The sequence below is a fragment of the Candoia aspera genome, chromosome 7 (genome assembly GCF_035149785.1).
Source record: "Candoia aspera isolate rCanAsp1 chromosome 7, rCanAsp1.hap2, whole genome shotgun sequence".
Classification (NCBI taxonomy): domain Eukaryota; kingdom Metazoa; phylum Chordata; class Lepidosauria; order Squamata; family Boidae; genus Candoia; species Candoia aspera.
This window is the reverse complement of record NC_086159.1, coordinates 32,214,638-32,240,323: the sequence shown is the minus strand read 5'-3', so window position 1 is coordinate 32,240,323 and position 25,686 is coordinate 32,214,638. Positions and strand designations below refer to the sequence as shown.

Below are 25,686 nucleotides of genomic sequence, written 5' to 3'. Positions count from 1 at the left end.
AAGCTTAAATTCCCAATCAGATATCGCTGATACTGTGTCTTTTTTCCAGTGTTGTGCAGTTTGTCCTCATAGCTGTAAGCATGTGTTTTAATAAATTATGGTATTTTTTACTGATACGTTCTGGAATTATACCTAGTTTAAAAAGATGTGGTTTCATTTCAAATGTGATCCCTTAAGATTCTCTGAATGGTGCTGTATATGTTTTTCCAATACTTTTGGGGGTTTTTACATGTCCACCACATATGATAGAATGTTCCTTCTGTTTTGTGGCATTTCTAGCATTTATTACTATATGATTTGTCTATTTTGGCAATTATTGATAGAGTTGTATACCATCTCCAAAACATTTTATACCAGTTTTCTCTCAAACCATAACTTGGGGTAATTTTTTTTAGATTTGTTCCACAGTTCTTCCCATTGTTGTATTGGGACTGTTCCTTTGATATTTTGCACCCAATTTATCGTATTTTATCAATTTATCATTTTTATTTGTTCTATCTCCATATCATATCTAAGCAGAAGTTTAAATATACAGCCTAACAGGTGGTCTTGATTCTGTATAAACATTTCAAATTCTGTCATTTTCCTTAATGTTTCCTTAATGTTCCTTCTTTGTTTTTGAGGTGAGATTTTATTCTTCCAGCAATTTGTAGGTACATCAGCCATAGTATGTTCCGGCCTTCACTAAGTAGTTCTTGCTGTGTCTGTAATCTATTCATGGGCCCTGGGTGACCATTTTGCAAATGTAGATACACTGTAGTTATCTGCAACATGAAAAGCATTTAGAAGAGAGGCTAATGGTGAAATTGTTGGACTTAACAATTTACTCTTCTTGGAGTTCCATACTTTTTTCAAGCTTTGTCTTAGAATGTGTCCTTTTAGGTTTTTATCAAAGGCTTGCCCTTTCTCACATATGTCATAGCCACCGCTGTTCACAGCACTCTGCAGCTTGACCAAGATCATGGTCAGCCCCCCAACCCCTCCTAATTCAAGCAGGTAATTAGACACCCAGAACACAGGGCCCTGGCAAGGTGGTATCCTGAGGCCCAACTTCCTGAGAGCCTCCTAGCAGCAGTAAGCACTAGTATGTGGCCACTTATATGTGTCGGGCCCAAGATCACTTGGGTCAAGCCCATGGTTGCCACCAGAAGGCCATGAAATCCTGAGCCCCATGTAACACCACACTGAGAGCTTGGATACTGAAGTACTCCAGCATTAGCCTAAATATAAGATCCAATTAATTGATCACAGATAATTCTTATGACTTTAATCTGAACATTTATAGCTAGAAGGAAGGCTAACTGTATTACAAGAGGATGATCAGCAATTGCACAAAAACTGGGGGAAGGGATCTAATGTGGATGTCTTCTGAGAAAATGCCATTTATTCACTACATTTGTATTGTACCTTTCTGTCAAGTTGCTTATGAAGTTATAGTGCCGTACAATTTAGCTTCACAAAAATTACACAGCAAACATTTTATCTATGAGATAGTCACTGACCCAGATTCTAGTAAGCCTTTATGATACCTTGCTAAAATTGTTTCTTTTTATATATGGAATTCTGAATTTCATTGTATAAAGTATTGTATAGTTAGAAACGGTGAAACTCTATTCTTACGTAAACCTGTAGACTCCATTCTTGAAGCTGTGTTCACCGTGTCTCCAAACAAGCAGTAACGAGGCATTTTAATCCCAACTACACCAGCTGCACAAGGACCTGAACACAAGAAAAAATAGAAACTAACTTAAGAGGAAGAACAGGCATTTACATCTGAAAAGATGAGTTCACTGTTTGCAATCCTTCAATCATGTATATCAATATTTGTAACTCATGACTGTGTGCATATGCAGGGATGGTTAGACAGATAGTTAAACTCTGCTTCTGATGAGGTAGAGTATAAAAAGTTATGCCATAATCAACTAGCAATCATATGAGTATAGTGAACTATATTCAACAACAAAAAAATGCCACAATCAAGTTATTATTACTTAAGATACCACAGGTTATTGGTTGTTTTTCCTAATGTGTTTTCATGAAAAGATATGGCAAAGGAATGAATGTAACAGCATGATTGATTTGATCAGTTATTATAAACTGAGAGCACTGGTGAAGAATACTTTCTCTTCCTGCATATATAGATGATACAACTAGAGAAATGTTAAAAGATGGATGTAATTTCCTCATGGAGTGACCATGCAATGCTTTTAACATGTGTGATGATTGCTTCTCTACCTTATGATTGGAAGAATGTTGTCATTGTTCCCTTATATAAAGGGAAAGGCAACAAGAGTGAATGCAAACTACAGGGGGACCTATTTAATAAATGTGCCTGGGAAGGTATTTAGCAGACTGCTGATTGAAACAGTGCAAGACCTGGCATTGAGCAAAACTTGACAAATGCCTTATTATGGAACTATACAGACCAGATGTTTACTCTTTAGTAGGTCTTGAATGCGAAAAAGAAAATTTATTGTACGTGAGACAAAGATATGTGATGTCCCTTATGGGTAATGTCTAATAAATGTTTGTAGTGATATTAGAGATGTGTTACTTGGGTACACAAAAGTGTTTGTAGCTTTGTAGGTGGATGATGTCATGTTGTCGACTGAGAATGTAAATGATTTGCAGTGATGTTAGAGAGATTGTATGATGCAATGAGGAATATGGGTCTGAAAAGTAATACACTGAAGACCAAGATAAATTTGATCAAATATTGTAAAACAAATATATGAAGGAAGAGTGAATGAGTTGAGAATAATGAGAAGGGGTAGAATTTTATGGTTGGATGGAATTGATGAAATCCTGAAAAAGAGAGAGGTAAAAAGTTTGAAGAACAAAAGGCAATGCCTGAATTGGTGAAAGGACTTCGTGGAAACAAGGATGGTTTGCAAGGCTGAAAAGCATGAAAAGAGACAGTAAATGCTGCTAGAGGTGGTATAAGCTATATTTAGTTAGCTTCCTTTCCTTTTCTCTCGTTTCCTGCCTTTAATTTCTTTCCATTACTAATTCTTACTCCTCTTCTACACTTTGCACAATGTTGCTTCTCTCAGATGGGAATAGCATGATGGCTAGATATCAATATTTGTTTAAGATATTTTTCTTTTGAAAAAGTAAAAAATGTATCAGTTCAGTAATTTATTTGCAGCCTTTAATGTCCTTCATCCAAGAACTACTTTACAGTCCATGCTGATACCTTCACCCAGATGCACCCTCTTTTCCTCCTTCCTTGTGCATACAGATGCACACACATAGACACTGATTTGGCTTCCTTGAGCTCTCCTCTGACTGTTACTTTCCTGGGGTTCTAAAGCAGCCACTTTTTAAAAATTAATTTTTATTGAAGAAAGGTTTACCAAGTAAAAACATTTAAAGAAAAAAGAAAATAAAGAAAAAGAAAAGGGGTGAAAAAGAACAAAGAAATGAAAGAGAAAGGAGAGTAAGAGAAAAAAGAAAAAAAGAAAAAAGAAAAGAAAGACAAAATATAAAGAAATTACTTCTAATCTTCTTTATAGCAGTCATACATGCATTCAAATTTTATCCTCCATCTCTAAGGTTACATCATAACTCCCTTTTTTCCATAATCTACACTTTCTAATCATCAAACCCATAAATCACAAGTACATTTTTTTCCATTTTCAGCAAAAAGTCCATAAATGGTTTCCAGTCGCTAACAAATGCAGTTATTGTCTTTTCTCTAATTAAACAGATCTATTTTATCATCTCTGCAAATTTTGTCATCTTCACCAACCATTCCTCCACTGTAGGTATTTCGGAGTCTTTGCATCTTGCTGCAGTTACCATGAACAAAAACAACTATCAATAAGTAGTTGTTGTCCATTAGTCCCAGCAAGAAAAGCTCTGGTTTCAGTTGAATATTAGTCTTTAAAAATTTTTGTATTACTGTATGTATTTGAACACAGAATTTTCTGGTTTTTTACAAGTCCACCAGGTAAATGATAAAATAATCCTTCATGTTTTCCACATTTCCAGCACAAATCTGAAGTACCTTTATACATTTTGCATTATTTATGGAGTTATGTGCCAATGGTACATCATTTTATAAAAATTCTCTTTTAAGTTATAACAGTGTAATTCTCAGTCCTTTCAGCCACATATTTTCCCACTGTTCCACCAGTATATTATGTCCAACATTCTTTACCCATTTTATCATACACTCTTTCACTTGTTCTTCTTCCAATTCAAATTTCAACAAAAGTTTATACATTTTAACAATTACACGTTCATCATTAGCACATAATTCAGTTTCAACTTCTGTCTTATGTTGTTCAATTCCAAATTCTTTTATCTACTTTAAATATTTCTATCAACTATACATACAGTATTAGAGCCATTGAAAACTAAATCCTTCCTGAGTCAATTGTTCTTTTGACTTCGTCTTGTATTGTCTATATTCTTGTTCTAACAACTCACAGTATGTCAACCATTTCTCTTTGCCTGCTATTTCTTTTCTATAAAATGCTTCTTGTGCTGAGATCCACAAAGGCGTTTTCAGGCACAACCTGGGTTTGTATCTATTCCACATTCTAAATATGGCATTTATAACATAATTATTTTTAAAATCTACATTAACCTTAACTTTATCGTACCATAAAAAACCATGCCACCCAAACCTCAGGTCATCCTCTTCCAAATCTAAAATCCTCTTATTTTTCAGTAACACCCATTATTTCATCCAAACTAAATAGTAGGCTGCAAAATACAGTTTCAAATCAGGCAATCCCAGTCCCCCTTGTTCCTTTGCATCTTGATGAATTTTAAATTTGACACTTGTATTTTTCCCTTGCCATATAAACCTAGATATATCTTTCTGCTTAAATGGTACATCAATTTTTAAAATAGGTGATTTTTGAAACAAAAAAATCATTCCAGGTAATACATTCATTTTTATCACAGAAATTCTCCCCAACAGTGACAATTGTAATTTTTCCCATCTTAACATGTCCTTAATTTCATTCCATACCTTAACATAATTATTTTGAAATAATATACTATTCATATTGGTCATAGTAATACCCAGGTATTATACTTTTTTCTCAATCTGAAAACTGACTTTTGCAATCAATTCTTTTTGATCTTCCATCTTCATATTTTTTGTCAACATCTTTGTTTTTTATTATTAATTTTGAATCCAACTAATGCACCAAACTCCTTTAATTTTTCCATTAATGTCTCTATTCCTTATGAAGGATTTTCCAAAATTAGAACCAATTCATCTACAAATTTGTTTACTTCTTTTTTAACCTTCACCCCAGCAATACTCTCATCTTGTCTTATGTCTCTATTCAATATTTCCAGAGCTAGAATGAACAAAAGTGGAGATAAAGGTCATCCTTGTCTTGTCCCTTTTTGTATCTCACAAGTTTTTGTTAATTCTGTGTTTATAATTATCTGTGGCTTTTGTGAAGTATAAATCGATTTTACACATTTAATAACATTCTCACCAAAGTCCTTATCTTCCAAAATTTTAAACAAGAAAGTCCAGTTCAAATTGTCAAATGCCTTTTCTGCATCTAGAAAGATCAGTGCAGCTTGTTTTTCATTATGTTGTTCTAAGTATTCCAAAATGTCCAATACATTTCTAATATTATCTCTTAACTGTCTTTTGGGTAAAAACCCATATTGATCTTCATGAATAAAGTCCTGTAAGATTATTTTCATCTTCTCAGCTAAAATCATTGTAAATAACATATGGTCATTATTCAATAACAATATCGGGCAGTAATTTTTTGGTGAAGTCAAACCTTGGCCTTCTTTTGGAATTAATGCTATATTAACCTCAATCCAACTATCTGGTATTCTTCCATTATGTAAGATAGAATTCATCATTTTTTGGAAATATTGTAGTAATTCATCCTCAAAGTATTTATAGTAGGAAGCTGATAGGCCATCTGGTCCTGGTGCTTTCCCTGTTTTAGTCTTTTTTATTGCTTCACAAATTTCACTTTGTGTTATAGGTACATTCATAATTTGTTTCTGTAATCTCTGGTACTTCAGCAAAGGATCGTTACCTTGTCGTGGTGCTGGAGCTTGAGCACCTCAATGATGCCATGAGCTAAATCATGAAGGGCCACCCAAGACGGGAAGGTCATGACAGAGAGGTCAGACTAAATGCGATCCCTGGGGAAGGGAATGGCAACCCACCCCAGTATTCTTGCCGTGAAAACTCAATGGATCGGTACAACCAGATATATGTCGGTATACCATCGGAAGATGAGACCCCCAGGTTGGAAGATGGTCAAAATGCTACTGGGGAGGAACAGAGGATGAGTTCACCTAGCCCCAGACGTGATGACGCAGCTAGCTCAAAGCCGAAAGGACGGCTAGCGGCCGACGGTGCTGGTGGTGAACGGTGAATCCGATGTTCTAAAGATCAACACACCATTGGAACCTGGAATGTAAGATCTATGAGCCAGGGCAATTGGATGTGGTTATTGGTGAGATGTCAAGATTAACATTCTGGGTGTCAGTGAACTGAAATGGACTGGAATGGGCCACTTCACATCAAATGACCACCAGATCTACTACTGTGGACAAGAGGACCACAGAGGAAATGGAGTAGCCTTCATAAGTAATCGTAAAGTGGCTAAAGCAGTGCTTGGATACAATCCAAAAAACAACAGAATGATCTCAATTCAAATTTAGGGCAAGCCATCTAACATCACAGTGATCCAAATATACGCCCCAACCACAGATGCTGAAGAAGCTGAAGTAGAGCAGTTCTATGAGGATCTGCAGCACCTACTGGACAACACACCTAAAAGAGATGTTATTTTCATCACAGGAGACTGGAATGCTAAGGTGGGCAGTCAAATGACACCTGGAACTACAGGTAAACATGGCCTGGGAGAACAAAATGAAGCAGGACATAGGCTGATAGAATTTTGCCAAGACAACTCAATGTGCATAACAAACACTCTCTTCCAGCAACCTAAGAGACGGCTTTATACATGGACTTCCCCAGATGGACAACACCGAAACCAGATTGACTACATCCTTTGCAGCCAAAGGTGGCAGACATCTATACAGTCGGTAAAAACAAGACCTGGAGCTGACTGTAGTTCTGATCACGAACTTCTTCTTGCACAATTTAGGATCAGACTAAAGAGATTAGGGAAGACCCACAGATCAGCTAGATATGAGCTCACTAATATTCCTAAGGAATATGCAGTGGAGGTGAAGAATAGATTTAAGGGACTGGACTTAGTAGATAGGGTCCCGGAAGAACTCTGGACAGAAGTCCACAACATTGTCCAAGAGGCGGCAACAAAATACATCCCAAAGAAAGAGAAAACCAAGAAGGCAAAATGGCTGTCTGCTGAGACACTAGAAGTAGCCCAAGAAAGAAGGAAAGCAAAAGGCAACAGTGATAAGGGGAGATATGCCCAATTAAATGCAAAATTCCAGAGGTTAGCCAGAAGAGATAAGGAATTATTTTTAAACAAGCAATGCGCGGAAGTGGAAGAAGACAATAGAATAGGAAGGACAAGAGACCTCTTCCAGAAAATTAGAAACATCGGGGGTAAATTCCAGGCCAAAATGGGTATGATCAAAAACAAAGATGGCAAGGACCTAACAGAAGAATAAGAGATAAAGAAAAGGTGGCAAGAATATACAGAAGACCTGTATAGGAAGGATAACAATATCGGGGATAGCTTTGATGGTGTGGTCAGTGAGCTAGAGCCAGACATCCTGAAGAGTGAGGTTGAATGGGCCTTAAGAAGCATTGCTAATAACAAGGCAGCAGGAGACGACGGCATCCCAGCTGAACTGTTCAAAATCTTACAAGATGATGCTGTCAAGGTAATGCATGCTATATGCCAGCAAATTTGGAAAACACAAGAATGGCCATCAGATTGGAAAAAATCAACTTATATCCCCATACCAAAAAAGGGGAACACTAAAGAATGTTCAAACTATCGAGCAGTGGCACTCATTTCACATGCCAGTAAGGTAATGCTCAAGATCCTGCAAGGTAGACTTCAGCAATTCATGGAGCGAGAATTGCCAAATGTACAAGCTGGGTTTAGAAAAGGCAGAGGAACTAGGGACCAAATTGCCGATATCCGCTGGATAATGGAAAAAGCCAGGGAGTTTCAGAAAAACATCTATTTCTGTTTGATTGACTATTCGAAAGCCTTTGACTGTGTGGACCATAACAAATTGTGGCAAGTTCTTAGCAGTATGGGGATATCAAGTCATCTTGTATGTCTCCTGAAGAATCTGTATAACGACCAAGTAGCAACAGTAAGAACAGACCACGGAACAACGGACTGGTTTAAGATTGGGAAAGGAGTACGGCAGGGCTGTATACTCTCACCCTACCTATTCAATTTGTACACAGAACACATCACGTGACATGCTGGGCTTGAGGAATCCAAGGCTGGAGTTAAAATTGCTGGAAGAAACATTAACAATCTCAGATATGCAGATGATACCACTTTGATGGCTGAAAGCGAAGAGGAACTGAGGAGCCTTATGATGAAGGTGAAAGAAGAAAGTGCAAGAGCTGGCTTGCAGCTAAACCTCAAAAAAAACAAGATTATGGCAACCAGCTTGATTGATAACTGGCAAATAGAGGGAGAAAATGTAGAAGCAATGAAAGACTTTGTATTTCTAGGTGCGAAGATTACTGCAGATGCTGACTGCAGTCAGGAAATCAGAAGATGCTTAATCCTTGGGAGAAGAGCAATGCCAATCTCGATAAAATAGTTAAGAGCAGAGACATCACACTGACAACAAAGGACCTCATAGTTAAAGCAATGGTGTTCCCCATAGTGACATATGGCTGCGAGAGCTGGACCATAAGGAAGGCTGAGAGAAGGAAGATCGATGCTTTTGAACTGTGGTGTTGGAGGAAAATTCTGAGAGTGCCTTGGACTGCGAGAAGATCAAACCAGTCCATCCTCCAGGAAATAAAGCCACACTGCTCACTTGAGGGAATGATATTAAAGGCAAAACTGAAATACTTTGGCCACATAATGAGAAGACAGGACACCCTGGAGAAGATGCTGATGCTAGGGAGAGTGGAGGGCAAAAGGAAGAGGGGCCGACCAAGGGCAAGGTGGATGGATGATATTCTAGAGGTGACGGACCCGTCCCTGGGGGAGCTGGGGGTGTTGACGACCGACAGGAAGCTCTGGCGTGGGCTGGTCCATGAGGTCACGAAGAGTCGGAAGCAACTAAACAAATAAACAACAAAATCTCTGGTAAGTTTGTTTCTTTAAGTATTCATCAACTTTTGCCAGGGAAACTTTATATTATTTTGATTAATACTGATGGAATATTTTTCATATCCTTGCATTATCTGTTGTCATAATATTTCCATCTTGTAGTTTCCATATTTTTTCCTTTTCCTTTTCATAATTTAAATGCCAACCACTTCCCATCTTGTTTGCAAATTAAAAGTTTTTTTGCTTTACATAATTCATTTTTTATTTCCATTTCTCTTTCTGTTAACATAGACAACTGCTGCTGTAAAAGTCTGATTTGTTGCAAAATATTTTTCTTTCCTCAACATTTCTTTAATTCCTCTTCTTTCATTTTTATCTCATCTGGAACCACTTGTATTTTCTCTTGTCTCTGCTTGTTAAGCTTACTATTATATTGTATAAAATGTCCTCTTATGAAAGCTTTACTCACATCCCACACTGTCCTTATATCTGTACCTTTATTAAGATTATTCTCAAAAAATTCTTTCAACTTCTTTTTACAGTTTTCGACTATTGTTTCTTTTTGTAATAATGTCTCATTCAGTCTCCATCTGAAGGAACTGATTTTCCTTTTAAATATTGAAGTCAGTGGATTATGATCTGAAAAAAGTATTTGGCAATATCTCCCCTTTGTTGACACTGGTAGCCAAGTGCTTAGAAATCCAGAATACATCAATTCTTGAAAAGGATCTGTAAGTGTATTCTTCAAATCTCCATTTTTATGTCTCCATACATCTACAAGCTCTAAATTGTCCATTATATGAAAAAATATTTTCAGTAGTTTGCTTTGTGTTTTCTTAATGTCTTTCTTAGAGGTTCTATCTTGTTGTGGACAGACCATTCCAGTCTCCCATTAGGCACCAATTTTCATATGATGACCAACAATTTGTCCATAAGTCCTTTATAAAATGTTACTTTATCTTCATTTGGTGCATAAATTCCTAATATCAAAGTCTTAGCCCCATTTAAATTAACTTCTGGGTGAAGTTTATGGCAGACTAGACATCTCTGAAAGAGCGGAGCTGGTGCTGTGGTGGGGAATGACAACCAGTGGTGGTTTCTGGCCAGCAGAGTCTCTCTGGATAAAGGAGAGACTGAGAGATCATCCACCTGCACCTTGGACAGCTGCTCCTCGCGAGGAGACCAGAGGAAGTATTGCGGTCTTCTTGTGAGTAGAGCAGCTGGGGGATGAGGGAGAGACAGCATGCTTGCACCTGCAGTACAGCCTTTTTAAGGACATTAAGTTTGCTCAAATCCTCACTTTATTAAATGCTTTTGGATATAACCAATTTACAATTAAAGAGAAGTCTTTGGAACAGCAGGATAAAGAAAACAACCATTTGGTGAGTCAGCCTTCCTTTCAAGGTACAGAAAGGAAAAAAAAGAGGAAAAATATTTTTAAAGACTTCAGATTAACAGCAAAAGGCTTAACAAGACTTTGATTTAAGAAAACTATAAACAGATAAAGGGGACTGAATAAATTTGAAAGATTAATATTTTGGAAAAAGTCCTTCTGATTTTATTTGGAGCTAATGAGACAAATAGACCAGACCTTTGTGGGAATGTTGATTGTTTGACATCAAAGGGAAAAGACAATTGGTGGATTGGTGGATAAGGAGGTAACTGTAATATGAGACAGGCTGTGTGACTAAAACTATGGAGAGACAAATTGGACTAAAGCCTTAAGGACATAGAAAAGGCAAAAGAGGAAGAAAGGGGTTGGGGAGCCTGCCTTTTACTTTCACCTTTGTAATTGACTCACTTTTACTTTTGGATTACAAATAAAGAAAGGCAACTACCAGAAAAGCGGCAAAGCTGGTGAGGGGAGAAGATCATGATAATTACATTAAAACATTACTCATTAATAATGCTTTCTTCAGACTTCCTGAAAAAGAACAGTGTGGAAATTCTGTTCTTGCTCAAGGTCCAAACCACTTCTGAATTATTTTGAAGTATGAATAAAACAATTGTATATAAATTACCCTGGTATCAGGTAGTATTGATCAATAATATTAGAAAGCTATTTATGTTTGATAATCTCTGTTTAATGTTCACTATATTCTTCTTCGAACAGTTGGTTATCACTGATAATTTTCTTAATGTCCTAAAAAGATAGATAGATAGATAGATAGATAGATAGATAGATAGATAGATAGATATAGATAGAATACCATTTCTGTGATCAATTTATGGCAAACTAAACATGACATTAAAACTCATTGGTTGATTTGTTTATTTTCTTCAAATGTTTGTCACAATCTTCCATACCAGAATGAATTCCTATTCGAATCCATACAGGAAGGCCTGGAAGATGTCGTAATTCAAATGACCCCATGAAGCTGAGTATATCCAGGGCCATCATGGAAATGTCCACTGCATGACAATTACCATTTCTGTTTGGTAAACCGCTTACTACCATATATGCATCTCCAATGGTCTCCACCTGTTGAAACATGACAAAAAGTCACAAGATATATCTGCTTAGGGAAACAGAATACTGAACAACTTTTAATTAATAAAATAAGTCTATGATTAGAGTTGTAGGTCACCTCAGTAAAACAAAGCCTTCCCAGCTTGGTGCCCCCTCCAGATAATTGGATTCAGTGATCCAGATCATTGCAATTCTGATCATGCTCAACCAGCATGACCATTGGATATACTAACTGGGAGCTGGAATCTAACATTTTAGAAGACACCAGACTGAAGAAACCTGGTACAGTGAGACTTCATGAGTGGTTTTTTTTTTCCTGAAATGAGGAACTTATATATTTTAAAATCTTAAGTAACTCCTTCTTATTGTTCTGGAAAACCATTTTAACTGAGAATGTCTCAGATAAAAACAATTCTTGCCTTTTTGGTGACATTGTTGCCCCCACTACCTTTGTTTCACCTCAGGGTAGCTGTTTATATTCTCTTCTCAAATCAGATCACCTTGTAAACATCATGATGATCAAGAATATGGTCAAAGTTCTTGTAGATGTCATTCAGCATGTCTACCACTTCCATAGGTGTGCTGTATTTACATATGGTTGTGAAGCCTACAATGTCACTGAAGTAGATACTGACTTCTTCAAACAATTCTGGTTCTACACGTCCAGTTTCCTTCAAAGACTTTACCACAGGTCTGTGAAAAAAAAAAAGGAGGAAAGCTTATTGATTTCAAAGTGTGCTTTAAAAAAAATTAATTATGGTATGATAGCCATAATCTGTCGAGAAATGATTTGGTAATGTAGTTCTACAATGGCAATGATACAAACACAAAATAATTAATTAATAATAATAGCTAATTAATAATTAGTTAATTAAACTACCATAGCACTTACAGTACAGGTAATCATGTTCCTTTCAAAACACATTTGAAGTCAATATCGAATTAAATAAGATGGTCTTGACATTTGATGTTGTGAAATTACTGTACCTTTCAGTTGCATTTATTTATTTATTAGATTTATACTTGCCACAATCAAGAGATGCTCTCAGCAACTTATATCCATCCATAAAAATACAATAAAACATCCACAGTATAAAATAAACAATAAAATAACTAAGATTACACATAAAACAATCCATCATTTAATAGCTGAAGGCATCAATTCATACTGCCAAAATCTCTCTGAAATAATTCAATTTTTAACAATTTATGGAAGGCCAAAAGTTTGGGAGTAATCAAATCTCTAGAGGGAGGCTATTCCAAAGTGTAGGCACCCCAATTGAAAAAGAGCACCTACAAACACCCACCCCACTTACTTCATGAAACAGGTTTCCAGGACATTACAGTGGGCAGGTTGAAGCTGGTCAGAAAATGTGGTCCTGCCAATACTCTAGTGCCAAGGTATGTAATGCTTTAAATGTCAAAACCAGCACTTTGAATTGCACTTGGAAACTAATAGGATGGCAGTTTAGGGGCTGGAGCACAGGTGTAATGTGCTCATGTTGGTGAATACCCACCAACAGCCAGACTGGACCAACTGAACCTTTCTGTTAGTCTACAAAGGCAGTCTCATGCAGGGCCACAACTAGGGTCTGTGTCACCTGGGGCAAACATGGATTCCATGCCCATTTTGGTGTTTGCATATCTCTTGCAGAGGAATAAAAGTTGCATGGAAGCAGAAGAAATTTTTGCATGCTATCCTGATGAAACAAGATAAATCCCCAATGCTGTTCAAAGACTGCAAAAGGTTTTTAAAAAGACATATATTTTTCATAATTTTAAAAGCTTGTCCTTAAATATTTGGACAAGAAACATATAAATCTGTTTAGAATTCCTCAGTGATCAGAATTCTACTGCAGTTGAAGAATATTCCCTGCTGGACAGCACTCACCTTGGGAGAAGCATGAAATTAAGTTTGTCAGCTCGATCTCGTTCTGCTTTGTATAGCTTGGTTCTCTCTTCTACTAAGTGCTCCAGGTTTTGTGAATACAACTGTAGACGTCGGATCAACGTGTCCATATAGCTCTCATTGTTTTGGCTGTGGTAGTTGCTAGGAATATTGTGAGAACGAAAATGATATTTTTCAAGAAAAATGGCAAATAGATCTTTATTTTTTTATTAATTTTCTATCCTGCCTTTATTATTTCTATAAATAGCTCAAGGCAGGGAACATATCTATTACTCCTTCCTCCTCCTATTTTCCCCACAACAACAACACTGTGAGGTGAGTTGGGCTGAGAGAGAGAGTGACTGGCCCAAGGTCACCCAGCCAGCTTTCATGCCTATGGCGGGACTAGAACTCACAGTCTCCTGGTTTCTAGCCGGTTGCCTTAACCACTAGACCAAACTAGCTCTATATGGTGGAAATTAATCCCTTTGAACAGTCACTCATGCCTTAGTCACCTCCTGCGTAGACTACTGTAATGTGCTCTGCATGGGGCTACCCTTGAAGAGTATCTGGAAGCTACAGCTTGTCCAGAATGCGGCCGCCTGAGCAGTCTTAGGAGCCCCAAGGAGGGCACATGTAACACCATTGATGCGCGAGCTGCATTGGGTGCCAGTTTGCTTCCAGGTCCAATTCAAGGTGTTGGTTATCACCTTTAAAGCTGTACATGGCATGGGTCCAGGTTACCTGAGGAACCGCCTCACCACCATGACATCAACCCCCCCACCTGGTCAGGCAGAGAGGACATGTTACGGATCCTGTCTACTCTGCCATGGCACCCGCCCTTTGGAATAGGCTACCCCCACTCTCCTGGCCTTCCGGAAGGGGGTGAAGACATGGTTATGCCACCTCACTTGGGATGGGAGGGGGAATAGCCATTCATAGGGGTGGTTGACACCGTGATAGTGCCATAGATAAGATCTTATTGCCATCTTTTATATTTTATATTCTTTGTATTTTTATATTTGTGTTTGTATTTATGAGTATTTATATTTATATTACATTGTAGTTTTTTAGCATTTTATTATCTGTAAGCTGCCCAGAGTTGTTGTATGTGAGGTGGGCAGCAGAGAAATTTGACAAATAAATAAATTAATGTAATCTATACATGTTATATAATGAAAATGAACATCCACCAAATCTCTCCCTCTGAACAATAATTATAACTTGATAGAACTGGCATGCTAAGGTAGGTTTTAGTAGTTGTAGCTGAGTCTTAAAAGAAAAAGAATATTAGTATCTGAAGTTTTAAAATGCTACATTAGATATGTTAAGGATATATATATATATATATATATATATAGAGAGAGAGAGAGAGAGAGAATAGTCAGGGGTCTATCTATTTATCATCTACCTATCTATATTTATATCTATATCTATATCTATCTATCTCTAATCTATCTCGTTTAACTATCTATATCTACGTATCTCATTTATCTATCTCAGAGTAGAACAGCCTACTGTATATGATCCAACAGGATTCTTACATCATTAAACTTTACAGTAAATATCCATGTTATTTTACTTGTTTTCTCTTCTTCTTTATTCACATTTACATGTTCTTTTTTCATACATGGACACTTTTTATCAAATGATGGGGTCTCATTTACCTTTTCCCATGTGCTGAACATTTTGACATAGAAATGCATAAAGCTTTGCTTTAATGTTTATTAGTTTCTTACCTAAATATTCTACCTAGAGTAGTTTCAATTTTCTTAAAATCTGGTCTCTTTTCTGCATCTTCTTCCCAGCAGCTTTTCACTAGAAAATATATCTAGCAATGCACAAACCAGACCAGGTTAGTTAATATATTTTGGGTTCCATGGTAAGATATAAAAATAGTATTTCTCCTTCACATAAACTTCACTCATTTCCCACCCAATTCCCACCTTGCCACAATAGAATTGCATCAAACATTAACCAGAACCTCAAGTTCCATCTATATTTCTCTGCAAAGCTCAATAAGATTAGTTAGGTGGTTAATTTATTTTATCCTGCCTTTCCCCCAGGAGCATAAGACAGCATACAGTGCATTCCTTCCAATTTTTCCCTATAATCATAATTCTGTGAGCTTGCTTGAGCTGTGAGAAAGTGACTGGCCTAAAGTCACACTGTGAGTTTCCATAGTTGAGGTTGGACTTGAACCTGGATCGCCCTATTCTTAGTCCAACACCTTAACCAGTACAACACACTGGTCACCACATGGGTTGTATTATGAGAGTTGAAGGTAATCACCAAGGTTTAGTTAATGAAAGCTGAAATCAAATGTGACAGCAGCTTCCTGTACAAAAATTTTGAAAAGGATGTGTACAAGGCTTCCTTCAAATGGGTGTGATTAAGCTTATTAACCTGCTGGGTGACTTATATCAATAGGAAAGGCCCTTTTGATGATGCCTCTGATACCAGAAGTTCAGCTATCTGATATTTGGGAGAGGGCCTTCTCCTTTGTGGCTCCCAAGTTGTTTTGATTCCTAGCGACCACATAGATACTATAGATTTTCTCCATGATGATCTATCCCTAACCTGTTCTTTCAAATCTCCCAATGGTGCACTCATCACCAGCGTAACTGAGTCCATCCACCTTGCTGCTGGTTGTCCTCTTCTTCTCTTTCCTTCCACCTTCTCCAGCATTAGAGCCTTTTCCAGAGAGCTGAATCTTTGCATAATGTGTCCTAAGTAGGACAATTTGAGCCTGGTCATTTGTGCCTCAAGTGAGAACTATGGGTAGATTTGTTCGATGATCCATTGGTTTGTTTTCTTGGCTGTCCACGATATTCTCAGGAGTCTTCTCCAACACTACAGTTCAAAGGCATCAATACTCTTCCTATTCTGCTTCTTTAAAGTCCAACTTTCACTTCCATAGAGTGTCATAGGAAATACCATGGCTTGCAGGATTCTAATTTTTATAGGCATAGTGCAAGTTATTGATGTTCTTCCTCCAATTTTAAAACCATGCTCACCTTCTTCCAATCGAGTTTCCCTTAATAAATATTCAGCATATAGGTTGAATAAATAAGGGGAGAGCATGCAGCCTTGGCGCACTCCTTTGCAAATCTGGATCCAGTCTGTTTTGCCACATTCTGGCTTCCTGACCTGTATAGAAGTTTCTCATGAAGACAGTGAGATGTTCTGGGATTCCCATTTTTCTGAGCACTTTCTACAGCTTGATGTGATTGACACAATCAAAGGTCTTTCTGTAATAAACGAAGCACATACTACCTTCTTTCTGGTATTCTCTGGCTTTCTCAAATATCCAGTGTGCATCAGCAATAATGTGTTCCTTGGCCTTTTCTAAAGCCAGCTTGAATATTTGGCATCTCTTTTTCCTTGTAGGGCTCTAATCTGCTCTGGATGATCCTAAGCATTAATTTGCTAGCATATGAAATTAAAAATATTGTATGATAGTTTGCACACTCTGTTAAGTCTCCTTTTTGTGTGTGTATGGAATGTAGATTGACCCCTTCCAATTGGTTGGCCATCTCTCTCACAGTATTTAGGCTACTGCTCTCACAGTATTTAGGAAAATGGCAAAAACACATCTCTTCTGCCAAGGTTTTAACTGTTAAGTATTTTTAATTACACTGATTTTACTCTTGTATTTTGTTTTATTGTTTTATTTATTTTAAGTGTACATATAAAGTGTATATACCGTATAAACAGAAAAATTGTAAAATTGAATGAATAAATAAATGAACAGAGCTACCAAATATGAGCTGCAAAAATAGAAAAAGCCACTTGTGCTCCCATCTAGTGGTCTTCCAGATTTTGTAGCCTAGTTCTGGTAGTATAACTTCCCCATTAGCGGCATCCCCCCAAAGGGTCAGACATGACTTGGTGCTTGCACAGGGCACCTTTCACCTTTCTTACCTCCCCAAAGCAACTGTTACCAGGCCTTTTTCTCCCAGTGAAGCATCAAGACTATAAATTATTTTTGTTGGAAGAAAAATGGATAAAAAAATATAGGGGGGTTGCTTTCATACTTGTTTAGGTATCTAAAACATCCTTTGGCTGTCCTCTTCTGCACTTTAAATTCAGCTGCTATGTAGGAATTTGGCACAGCCCACATTTTAATAGTGGTAGTTAACTATGAGAGGAATTATAGTTGGAGGAAAGTTAATTACATTTTGCAGGTCTCCACTGAAGTTGTTAATAGAGCCCATTATATGGTTAAACCAAAAAACACTGGAACCACAATGTGGCTTACACTCTGTCAATTTTTCTAATTTCAGCTACATGCATATGATACCTCTCTCTATCAACAACACTTTTGTTTCATTTAGAACATACTTCTTGCTCTCGTTCCCCCTCTGTCTCCAATAAAAGATCTGGCCGGAATGGTCGTGCTTCTTTGTTGCTTTCTACTCTATAAAGTTTTTCTGGAGTGGGAGAAAAAATGTGCAACATAAAAAAATTAAGCACATAAAGACAGTGGATATGCTTGCCCCAACCTAGGGAAACTTCCATAAATATCTTGCTGTTTGGGAATAATAGTATTTGAAATCTAATACATTTGGAGGGTACAGAGTCAGAGCATGAGAACAGAGCTGTTGTAGGTAAACAGAACCTATCAAGGCAGTATTTTATAAATAAAAGATAGGCTCAAACCTAGCTCTGAATGAACAACATGTTCATTCTTTGATAAAGATCTGTAGACAGTGATTTTTCTATTTCTGAGGCATGCCAGAATAGAATGCCTGCTAGGGTAAACTGAAGAATCAAGAGCAATAGTTGCATATTGTTACTACATATATAAAGTAGGAGGGAAACAGCATGATGTTGGCATTAAAGCAACTGTTTTCTACTCTCCAGATGCACTGAAGTAAAAGCTAAAAGGTTGGGAGACCTGATTATAGATTTCCTGTAACATGTTATTTGACATTTAAAATAGTATGCCTTGGCTTACAGAAGCAAGTAACACCTCTAGTGAATTCTTTTAGAACCAGAAGTTTGTTCATTCTCTCTCTCTCTCTCTCTCTCTCTCTCTCTTTTTCTGGTAACAGAATTAATATAGTAAAATAAAAGCCTTTTTTATCACAGCCATTGGTTTGTTTTTTGTATTTGCTTTCCTATCCCAAACATATATTTGCTATTCTGTGTTATCAGCAAGCAAGATATAAGTATTATCTTGAAAACTTATTCCCTCTTCCATTCTTCACTCACTCCTTCTCCAGTTATTACAACAGAAGAGAGTTCATTAAAAACGTAAGTGTCATCTGATAAGATCTTTCAATAGTCACTCTCTTAACTTATCTTACTTAAAATGATAAGGCGACAGAGTAGTAGGGAACACTCACAGAGGCTATGGAATGTGTCGTCAGCAAACGCCATATTGGAGGTATCTGCTACCTCCTCAGGTACAGTGACTGATGCTCTTACCACCATACTTTTGAACTATTGCAATACACTATGTGGTGCTGCTTTTGAAGATGACTTAGAACTGGTACAGGATGCAGCAGCCAGGCTGCTAGCACGGAAACCTGCTATTGCATAATAACACCTATTTTGCAGATATGGCATGGGTCCCCACTTGGCTTCTGGTCCCAATCCAAACTGAGGAGAAAGAGCTGTGGGCCAGAAGACAGATCTTCTGTGTAGTTATTTAATACTCTGCCTTCAGAGATGAGCTTTGCCTCTTCATTTTTGGCATTCAGGAAGATACAGAAAACCTTTATGTTTAAACAAGCATTCATCACTTATTGATGATATTGGACAACTATATTTTAGTTATTGTTTTAATTATGGTTCTATGCATGTGGTATGCTTACTTCTGAGAGATATTTTTATGTTTAAGTTGTATTGTATGTTGCTCAGAATTGTTTGAGCGGGCAGCATTTTTTGTAAACAATAAAATATTATAAAGAGAAGACATCATAATGTGGATGTGCCATGCAGAATCTTACATCCCCATTAGCCAATTAAAACCCGATGATATGCTGCTTTACTGCAAACAATTATGAAAACGTTCAGCAGTTGTCAGACTAGTTCCAGATGCAGACTACAAATCCATGATTTCTGAATTCTTAAAAAAAAGGGGGGGAGGGACTGCAGTTTTAAAAAGCTAACTAGAAAGAAGAATATCGATTTTTTAAAAAAATCATATACATTCTTATATTTAAAGGCCATGGTGGGAATAAAAAGCTATTTATGAAAATATGTGGTTCTGTTTTAACTGGATTTGAGTATGTGGATAGGAAGAGTGTGCACTGAAGAGGGATGAGGGTCTTAGGTCTCCCATTATTGTTTGCTACCATACTGTATATATTTGATTTCCTAGCACTCCTACTTTCACAAATGCTTACATTTTTATGAAACTTGGAACAAACGTGTAAAGTATGGCAATATGTCACCATCAGTCAAAGTTGTGCCAAACATTAGACCTTGTTATGAACTGGCTCCAAACATTATATAATACATGCAAGCAGTAGCAACATATATTATGTAAAAACCACAAGCCATGTGCTACAGCATCATTAGGGTTCTCTAGAGAGATATTTGTGTTTGGTTTTATCTTCCTTTTTTGCTTCTTTATTGTTCATCTCTTGTTATTCAGCTATAATTTCATTCCCTATATTCTCGTGTAAGTTATGTTGCATTTGTAAAATACGCAACATAAATAAATGGGATAAAATGGGAGGTGAGTATGGAGGAAATGTTCTGTATTAAAAGCAAGTTTTGGTACTTACAAACATGCTTTAAAAACTTTTTTAAAAATCTTATACTGACAAAACATTAAACATTTTGTTATTAAATATCAGCTTTCCCCAACCAGGTGTCCTTCAAAAATACTGGATTTCAACAGAGTCAGGGTCATTGTAAATGAAAAACACTGGGTCATTCTTGTTATGACTATTGAATTAGTCCTCTTTTCAGGAGAGATGGGCAGTGATAGAAATTTGAAATATAAATAAATAAATAAATAAATAAATTACTCTGCTCTAGGGCTTGGGTGGTATTTGGGCAAGATGCAGCCATTAGGCTCCCTCCCCTTTGTAGTATTACCTATTTCCCATGTTTTTGGGGAATTGCTGACCCTTGTGTTTTCTTCTGTCTCTCTCAGCACCCTTAGAGAAGGCATGAGAGCAGCTGCAATACAGAAGAGGAGAACCGGAGGGGAAAGATTTACAGCAGAAAGCTTCCTGCTGGAATATGGGCAGTAATAAGTGCCCAATGATGCTGACCAATGATACGTTCCTATTATTAATAGGAATTTTGGGGGTAAGCTATCTCAGAAACCTGTTAAAGGGGAGAATATAAATCTTATCATTCACTCATTCAGCAAGAACATGTAGTTAGGACCATCTGTAACTAAACAGCAAATTATTAATTTCTTGGGAAATATTGAAATGGAAGAGATTTCCCAGAAGGTAATAATAAACTAGCTCAGCCATTGCATTTCTTTGGTGTGAAAAACCTTTATGAATATCCCACTTGTTGGGCCTGCTGGAGAGCAAGTGTGTAACCCCTCTGAAATCTTGGCTAGTTTTAGGGTCCAAGTATATTAAACAGGGATCTTCATTTCCAGACTTTGAAAGCTGCCAGACACTTTTGGCTATTAATAGGTAAGTACTTAAGTTTTGATTCCAAATCACATAAGAAACTGACATTGTGAAATAACCCAAATATGAAGATACCATGAAAGATGTTTTACTAAATGTGTAGGCCAAACAAATTGGCTTGTATCAGTTGATTTATAATGGTCTTCTAAAGGCTGTGCTATGAACATGATTTACCTTTTGCTTGGCAATATATAAAGGTGAAATCTGTACTAACTGGACAGTATAGCCCAGATGCTTTAGCAGCCTCAGAGTTATCTGCAAGCTTAGGATCCTTAAGAGGTTCAGCACTTGAACTGAAACAAATAATCCAATTTGATATTGAAAAGCAGACTGAAAATTAGTGTTAGTTATACAACTGAACTATGAAATAAAAGAATCGGAATATCTGATCTTGGAAACTCCAGGTTTTAAGAAACATAAAACATACTTATGTTTAAAATTAATTCATCAAAAATATTATTTTATATTTGTTGGGCTTCTCAAAGAATGTTTAAAAAGAGACAATTGATTTTTTGTGCTGGCATTGTAAGAAATATGGTTTCTTTAACTGATATGGTTTGGCCTTATCCAGCTGTAGCTTTGTTTTGATTTCAAATCATAACAATGTTAAGAACATTTTGGAAAAAATGTAACAGCTAAAGACAGAAATGTGATGTTGAACAATATTGCTAAAACATTGAATTTGTCATTTCATGAAGTTTTGACTGAGCATAGGGCATGACAAAGAAGATAATCTTATGCAAATGGAAATAAGCCGCCCAGAGTCACTTGCTGAGATGGGTGGCTATGGAAATCAATCAATCAAATAAATAAATAAATCTTCCTGATATTAAGGAATGGTTTTAGGGATATGATTATGTTATCTATTTTTGAAAAGTCTTTATGTATGAAAAATGAGATAATGAAGCAATATATTTCTATATGGTCTCAATTTAATTATAAGCTTAAGGATTGAATTAATCTAATATAGATACTAAATGAGCATTTTATGGATCTATTTTTCTTTTTTAATTCTTTTTGCTTTTTTGTTACATTTCAGTCAATGAAAGAGAGAGAGATACTTTTTTCTATTGGTGATAATCTGTAGTTCATTATTAAAAAACAGTTTTAGAGTTTTTTTTTAAAGTGTAAACATGTAGTCACCCCTTTCATTATGCACCATGTTTACCTTTAGAATCCCGACAACCATTAGTGTAGAAGGTCTCTTTACGCAGAATAATCTCTTGTGCTATAATTCCATAGCTATACACGTCACCTTTCTGAGATATGTCACCACAACGGAGGTGCTCAGGAGCAATCCAGAGATCTGATTTACAAAAGGAAATCATGTTTGTAGATGTGAGTGGAAAGACAGGCATCTGAGATCTTTTCACAGAATTTAATCTATTCCCATATTGGTTTGGCTTCCATTAATTCTATGGATTGTTTCATCATGATCCAAAAATATATTTTAAAACTTTTTGTGAAATATAAAGCTGTCAGTGGATAGTCATCATGATAATCAATAGCAGAGATAGTGTTCTATCATTAGAGGCTGTTTTCTATTGTTAGGGACTGTAGTTGCACTTGTGTCCTGCTTATAGGTTTCCCAAGACATTTGGTTAGTCACTGTGAGAACTGAAAATCAAACTACAGAAGTCTTCAACCAGATCTAGCAAGATTGTTCTTACATTCTGAAAGTGAGCCAAGTGCAAAGAAATTTATTTATCAATTTGTTTATTCATATATATTTAATCCATTCAATAATTTGATTTATTTATTTGATTTATACTCTGCCTTTCTGCTCAAACAAGCACTCAAGGTTTTAAAAACATGATACAAAAGATTAAAAACTTCTAGCACCTACTGAACTCCGAAGTCTGTGAAACAGAAGAATCTTTACAGATTTTCTACACACCAAGCATGTGAAGGCCAAATTCAATTTCCAAGGCTATGTGTTCCATACTTAGGAGCTGGTACTCATTAGTTGATGTTAAGATCATCTGTAACCTATTGTGTTTACTTTTTTTTTTGCTGGAATATCATTCTTGTTCAGATGGGTCTAGCCAGGCCCACAACCAGGATCTGTGTCACCCGGGGCAAACATGGATTCTGTGCCCATTTTGGTACCCCCCCCCCAAAGCATTCATTTTGGCAGTCCCACAGCGTGGCACCCAGAGCACATGCCCCACTTGCCCCACCCCCCACCCCTGTTGCAGCCCTGGGTCTAGCAGGGGTCAAAGATCTTCCAGGAGCTTAAAATAGTTTAAGAAACAAAGTTGGGCTGCTTTCCATGGAGCTACACTGAACCTCCTCTAAGGGAGAGGAGACCTGTTGCGATCCGGCTGCCAGACAAAAGGATTCTAACTACCTGGTATTCATGGCAGAGTCCCTTGTTCTTGAGGTAAAGTAGCAACACTTGGGAGGAAAGGAGTCATGATTTTTGTAATACATTATTTATTTATGAGACATAAAAAGGTGATCAAGATCAGTTTAAGAACATAGGGATATAATTAAAAAGCAGACCTTCAAGTCTCTTTATAATGTATATTAGTGAGCTCATACAGAATGCAATGAAAAGAAAGGTGGGGATGGGATGTTTTAATAAATATTTTGCTTCTGCTGTCTTAGAGTCTAAAAAAAGAGGCCCGATAAAACCTGATTTAATCATTTATAACCATTAAAGAGACTCATTACTGTCTCAGTGGCATCATCACAAATCATTATGTTTCCTAGATCTGACTGACTACAAAGCCCAGCATTCCTAGCAATATAACTATCATCATGATATCCTCTTTGGCTTAGAAACCAAAAGGTAGTTAGTTAAAAGTAGTGCATTCCCTGCTGCAAAACATGTTCCTTGGTCATGTTGTATGAGGTGGGGTCATGAGGGGCCATCACTTCATAGCCAAACACATCCTCTGTATGTAGGTCCTGGTACATACAGTCTTTGGCATCTGTGCATAAAGCTGGCAAAACCCCTTCCTGCCAGTCAATGTCAGTGTTGGGGCACTAATGGATCAATGATCTGATTCAGTATAAGGCAGTTTCCTATGTTTCCATTCCCAGGGCATGAGCAATATTCTGGGTTTTTTTAAGAGACTAAATCGTTTCTTTCATATTCCTCAAATACCTTTTTTAGGTGGCAGAATAGAATTGCAACCAAAATCAGTGATCTTCACAACCATGCGTTTATCAACAACACAATTTGTGGATTTCAGGCGCCCATGGACTTCTGTTTTGCTTGAATGCAGGTAAGACATTCCCTGTGAAACAGAGTGACAGAAAATAACAACATAATATCATTAATAACAATGGCATGAGGCGGGCGGGCAGAGGTGGTATAGCTTGCTTTTGACAGCGGTAATAAGATTTCTAGCCCAATCACAGCATTGGCCTAAGAACACTTCTTGTATGATTTCACTCTCCAAGCCAACCCTTCCCAACTTGGCAAGCTGGCAAGCTTCTGGGTGCTGTAATTCCCACTGTCTCTAAAAGGAATCACATTGAAGAAGTCTTGCCTAGAAATCAATGTGAGCTCAGCTTCAGGAGAGGCCCAAGCACCAATCCCTAGCTAAAGAAAATGTCCCAGATTTGCAAGGAAATATATATTATATCTCTGATGAGATTTTAAATGACAAAGATAATCTTATACAATTAATTGGACTGGGAAATATCAGTTGGTAGTATTTAACAGAATTATTCACCTGTCAGCCTGGCTGACAGGTGAAGGGCCATGCAGGATTAAGTAGGAAGATGCATTCTTGATGCGCTGTTGGAGCTCCTTACCACTGCACCCCAGGCCCTTCCTCCACCCCACCAGTCTGTCAGCCAGGCTATTTTTAAACACAGATCTACCAGCCTTGCCAAATATTTGTAGTTCCATGTGGAGAAAAAGCCAGAATGACAGGTTACCAGCCTCAAGCACTTCCACATGGCAACCTGTCACTCAGCCCACCTAAAAGATAGCTAAAGCTATTTTGTTTTTTATATTATTTATCTTTTAATATTGATTCTTATATTTTTATACTGATTGTTTCATGTATGTGCTGTTTTATCAGACTGTTGTATGCCGCCCAGAGTCACTTTTGATGGGATGGGCAGCTATACAAATTTGATAGATAGATAGATAGAGCAATAGAGCCTCTGTCCCATGAGCTGCCCAGTTGCCCAAGCTCACCTCACCACCCTTTAAAAAGACTGACTGGTGATAAGTTTTCTCCCCAGTTGGTTGATGGAGTTTTTAAAGGTTAATAAAAGAACTCCAAGCAGCTAACAGCAATCTTGCAGAGTAGAAGTGTGAACCAAAAGAGAACTTGCACATTAAGTTTAATTATGTTCAGAAATAAATTCAGTCTTCACATAGTAGTTAGATGAAAAAAATAGAGATAGCTTACTTTTATTCAGTAGATCTGGATACAAGTAGCTTCATAGTGGAAAGCACTATGTTCTTTGTAGATACATTTCTATGTGGAATAGAAATGTCTGCATGCAAGTGAGATGGAAGGACGAGGGCTGCATTCTGCAGCACCTCCTGCTTTC

The 25,686-nt window shown here is 37.1% G+C and overlaps 1 protein-coding gene across 1 annotated transcript in view; it reads right to left on the bottom strand.

Annotated features, from left to right (window-relative positions):
* The window catches only part of GUCY2C (guanylate cyclase 2C), a 95,225-nt gene that overhangs the window by 3,642 nt on the left and 65,897 nt on the right, over positions 1–25,686 (bottom strand). The window contains exons 17-24 of the mRNA XM_063308528.1: positions 24,278–24,410; positions 22,334–22,471; positions 17,897–17,985; positions 15,292–15,383; positions 13,556–13,714; positions 12,165–12,357; positions 11,502–11,676; positions 1,621–1,719 (exon numbers count right to left, since the gene is read on the bottom strand). Coding sequence (XP_063164598.1) covers positions 1,621–1,719; positions 11,502–11,676; positions 12,165–12,357; positions 13,556–13,714; positions 15,292–15,383; positions 17,897–17,985; positions 22,334–22,471; positions 24,278–24,410 — 1,078 coding nt within the window. The remainder of the gene's footprint in view (positions 1–1,620; positions 1,720–11,501; positions 11,677–12,164; positions 12,358–13,555; positions 13,715–15,291; positions 15,384–17,896; positions 17,986–22,333; positions 22,472–24,277; positions 24,411–25,686) is intronic.